Source organism: Melanaphis sacchari, unplaced genomic scaffold (assembly GCF_002803265.2).
Source record: "Melanaphis sacchari strain LSU unplaced genomic scaffold, SCAv2.0 Contig900_pilon_pilon, whole genome shotgun sequence".
In the NCBI taxonomy this organism is placed as follows: domain Eukaryota; kingdom Metazoa; phylum Arthropoda; class Insecta; order Hemiptera; family Aphididae; genus Melanaphis; species Melanaphis sacchari.
Window position 1 is genome coordinate 1 of NW_020271636.1, and position 4257 is coordinate 4257.

The 4257-nt window shown below is 30.9% G+C and overlaps 2 protein-coding genes across 2 annotated transcripts; both read right to left on the bottom strand.

The window, feature by feature from the left end:
* Nucleotides 1–85: 85 nt before the first annotated feature.
* Nucleotides 86–744, bottom strand: LOC112602794 (the record flags this gene model as incomplete). The annotated part of the gene is made up of 2 exons (XM_025351117.1): nucleotides 655–744; nucleotides 86–574 (listed from the first exon to the last, which is right to left on the bottom strand). Coding segments are annotated over exons 1-2 (579 nt in total), but the record flags the coding sequence as incomplete, so codon positions are not given.
* Nucleotides 745–910: 166 nt separating this feature from the next.
* On the bottom strand, nucleotides 911–1459 carry LOC112602795 (zinc finger MYM-type protein 1-like). The gene has a single exon (XM_025351118.1). It carries the CDS (start codon nucleotides 1457–1459, stop codon nucleotides 911–913), a length of 549 nt encoding a protein of 182 aa, XP_025206903.1.
* Between the last annotated feature and the right edge of the window lie 2798 nt (nucleotides 1460–4257).

The following is a 4257-nucleotide window of genomic DNA, read 5'->3' on the forward strand; positions in this document are numbered from 1 at the left end:
ACAAGTTAATTTAGTTATACATTTTACAATTTCATTAAAAAAAAAAACACATCATAAATTTAATAATAAAAACATTTAATTTATATATCAAATCGATTCTTCTTGTTTTTTTAGTGAAATCATCAATTACATTATCATAAAATGAATTTTGGTTTTGAATTGTGGTTAACAATCGCTTTTCAATTGTCAAAAGAGACAGATCTGAAAGTCTATTTTGGGACTGGGAGTTTCTGAGATGTGTCTTTATTCTTTTTAAGCAGGAAAATGAGCGTTCAGCTCCTGCACTTGTGGCTGGAATGATTACAATCAATGATGCTAATTTTGTAATCTGTGGTAGGCTATCTGATAAGCCAGTAGATTTGAGATACAACCAAAGTTCATGAATGTTTGCTTTATGAAATTCAGTTGATGAGTATATAATAGAAAGTTCACTTCGTAGAATTGCAAAATCAAAATATTCACCATATTTATCTTTTAACGAGTCTATTGCATTTGTAGGAAATTTGTTGATATACTGCTCAAATTTTGAAAAATCCAATAAAGAAAAAAAGTCAGTTGAGTTATCTCTGTAAATCTTTCGTTAGTTTTTGAAATTAATACGTCGATGATTTCAAAATAGAGCCTTCGGTAATTTGTTTTTCTATCTACAGATACTTCAGCCACTCTTTGCCTTTTCGATCTTAACGGTGAATCTGTATGATACTGTTCCGATTTCAACCAAACGCGATCAAAATCATTTTTCATATTATTTAAATGGTTTAAAAAATCAAATATTTTTTTATTACAATAAGTCACATCAAATATTTTTGTTTGAATTATATTAAAAAGTATTGTTGCTTGAGGTAAAATATTTCCAAATATTGTAAGGAAAAAATTGAAGTCAAAATCTTGAATTGTTTGACAAAATCCTTTAGCGCACAATAATGTTTCGCTGTCCCATTTTTAAAACTTCTTCTCTGTACTCAGACATCATTTCAATAAGTCTACTATTATAATTCCATCGTGTTGGAGCCACAGACCGAAATCTCTTTTTGACTTCTTGATCAAGTGCATGAATTCTTTTTGTTGATTTTGAAAAAAATGATGAAAGACCAGAGAGCATGGTAAAAAATATTTTACACTCCTTTATATAATCAACAGATTGTTTTAATATTAAATTTAGTTTATGAGCATAACAATGAACAAATATCGCGTTTTTACATTTTGAGCGAACTAATGTCTGTAAACCGTTATGTTGTCCTGACATAACGGCAGCCCCGTCATAAGTCTGTGCCACTAATTTATCTACGCATTTATATTCATTTAATAAACGAAAAACATGCTCAGCTAAACACTTAGCAGAGCGATTATGACTGACATCTACAAATCCCAAAAATCTTTCTTCTACCCCTTCATTAGTCACATATCGTAAAATTGTAGATAACTGAGATTTGGACATAATATCTGTTGTTTCATCCATAATTATAGAAACAAAATTTGTATGTTCAATTTCGTTTTTTATAGTTTTTAATAAAACATTAGAAATCGATTGAATGAGATCATTTTGTATGTCCCCAGAGAGCCCAGAAAAAACCGTAGATGTCGATAGATGTCCACTTAATTTTGGATCGAGTGTACCCATTAAGTGTATTAACTCGACATAATTTCCTCTGTTGATAGATATAACTTGTTCGTCATGTCCGCGAAATGAGAGCTCTTGTTTTGCCAAAAAACATGTTGCATCAATTAATCGACTTAAGTCTTAAGACGTACCTATTATTTTTAACAGACTCATTATATTTTTTGATACTTTGTTTATATGCATCACTAAGACATGTTTATATTCTAATATTACCAAATTTCTTTAAAGAAATTAATGATTCAATATGAGAACGATTTATTTCGTGACGATGTTTTAAATTATGATAGTTGTTTAAATCACTGCAACCATACTTAGACCAAGTATTTGATTCATGCAAAAATAAAATACACGGCCAGCAATATAATTTTTGCGTTTTTTTGACAACCAGACAACCATTTGTTAGTATTATAATAAGAAGGATTAAAGTAACGAAAATTGTTTTTACATTTTGATTTTAAATCCTGAAGTGTTGGTGTAGGTCTCCCGTTATTTATAATATTTTGCTTTTCAATAAAAGTATTTGATCCAAACGATTTTAATAGTAATTTTTCAATAATACAATTACATTCGTTATTACCCGAAGATTCCATTTTTCCATAAAACGTAGTTCAATACAGATACACGTCGTATTCGATGGTTTATAGCAGTATAACGAATAAACGAATAAACAATAAACAGTGTCGCGTCACACGGTAGCGTATGCATTATGAAAAGTGCTTACGAACTATGTTATAATACGTGCCCCCTCCAATGACACTTTGTCTATGTCTCTTTGGTAGGCTCGCGTAAGCAGTTTCAATCCGCATTACACGGCGACGGTATGGAATATAAACTATAAATAAAGTAATACGAAAATAAATCGCTAATAATTATTATGGACATCGATAATGTTTACGACGGTGGGAGTGGTGGCGCAGTGGCCCGTACCACTACTTGTGTAAGCAACCATCAAACATGTTACGCACATCGTAAAAATAACTGATAACTTTTATTAAATTAATTATAAAATTATTTGACTTGATTTTATTTAAAAACTTTTTTTTCTTTTTTTCAAGTGTAAGCAGTGCTTACAGTGCTTACATGTTTGAATCAAAGGGTGTTTGCGCACAATCGTTGCACAAAATATATCGCTTATCGTTTGTGAATAATAAGGAAACGCTGCGATCCACTGCTGCAGCACCGGTCCGACAACGATGCGTATTCGCTGTTTGCGACCAACCAGCGGTGCGGCCTTCGTTATCACATGTTATTATCAGTTTTTCATCCGTCTTGTAACCTAACCGTTTTTTTTCAGTATATTCCGTGGTAGAAGTCAAACTTTTATTATAGCGAATTTTTTTTTTATTGTTCTGAACTTCATAAATTTACTTTTCGTCGTAGTCATGAATTCATTTCGTATTCTTCTTTTTCTTGCGTCGCAATACCTACTCTTTTGCAGTTCTATATTAATTTAATAAACTTTTGTCAGTACTGTCCGGCAACATTCAGTTGCTCTTCGTTAATATTTTTTCCCAAGTTTTAAGGTGTTCAATATAGCAATTGCAGTCATATCAGCCGTGGTGACAAGAATTGTATGTCGTGCAGTGAGTTGTATGCGGTCCATCATTATATGACATTATTCTAATAGTCGCACGCTTCGAGATCGTTATATTATTCCTGTTTTATTCCCTTGTTTATAAAATATGCATCTCGAATCGGTAGCGTAGGCTAAAAGCCAGCTATTTGTATAACGTCATACAGGTAATCGGCAGACGTGTCGTTATTACTATTATTAAGTATTATTATTACTATTATTGCAATAACTAGTCATTATTACAAATTATTATTTGTAAGCCATCTTGGGTAATTATGTAATTTATTATTGAACCGGTTGAGGCAAATTTTTAATATTATTATATTGTTATTATTTTGTACCCGTGTTATAGCCGTGTAGGCAAAATATTATCATTATTATTATTATATTATGAAGGTAGGTAAACTTAATTTTTTCTTTATTTAAATTAAGCGCTGATAGCGACAACAAAGGGTGATGCCTGAAAGTTGAAACTAAATTACTAAAGATGCGTCACTGGCTACTTAATCAGTTATAGATTGAAGTTAAATTCATTTATAGAACTTTTATCTTGTACGATCAAATTATATAATTTAGTTCAGTGCAATATGTGAGTGTACATAGACATACATTTTTTTTTAAATTCTCGGTTGTCGAGTCTATTGAGACTATTTTGATTATTCCTCCTCATCCGTTCTTTTCTACTGATGTTACTCTTTAGTCTTTATGGTTTATTTGATTGTATCTTTTTCGCGTCGATTTTCAAACAGTCTTCCCAGTACTATTCTCTTCGATAGTTCTAACTATTGACTATTAAACCTATTTTCACAGTCTTTTTTTTTTTTTTGTGTGAATTATTCTGATAATATGCGGGCATGCGGCTTTCGAAGACATTTAAACGATTTTATAAGTTGTTAATTTATCGTAACAACCGATTTTTACGGTGCAAACGAATTGCGTCCCGATAATATTTAACAACTAATTATACTAATTGTGTCCGATGTAAATACATTATTTTCTTCCCCATTTAATACAGACTTAAGACTCAATAACAACATTAAATAAATATTACAAATGTTATATT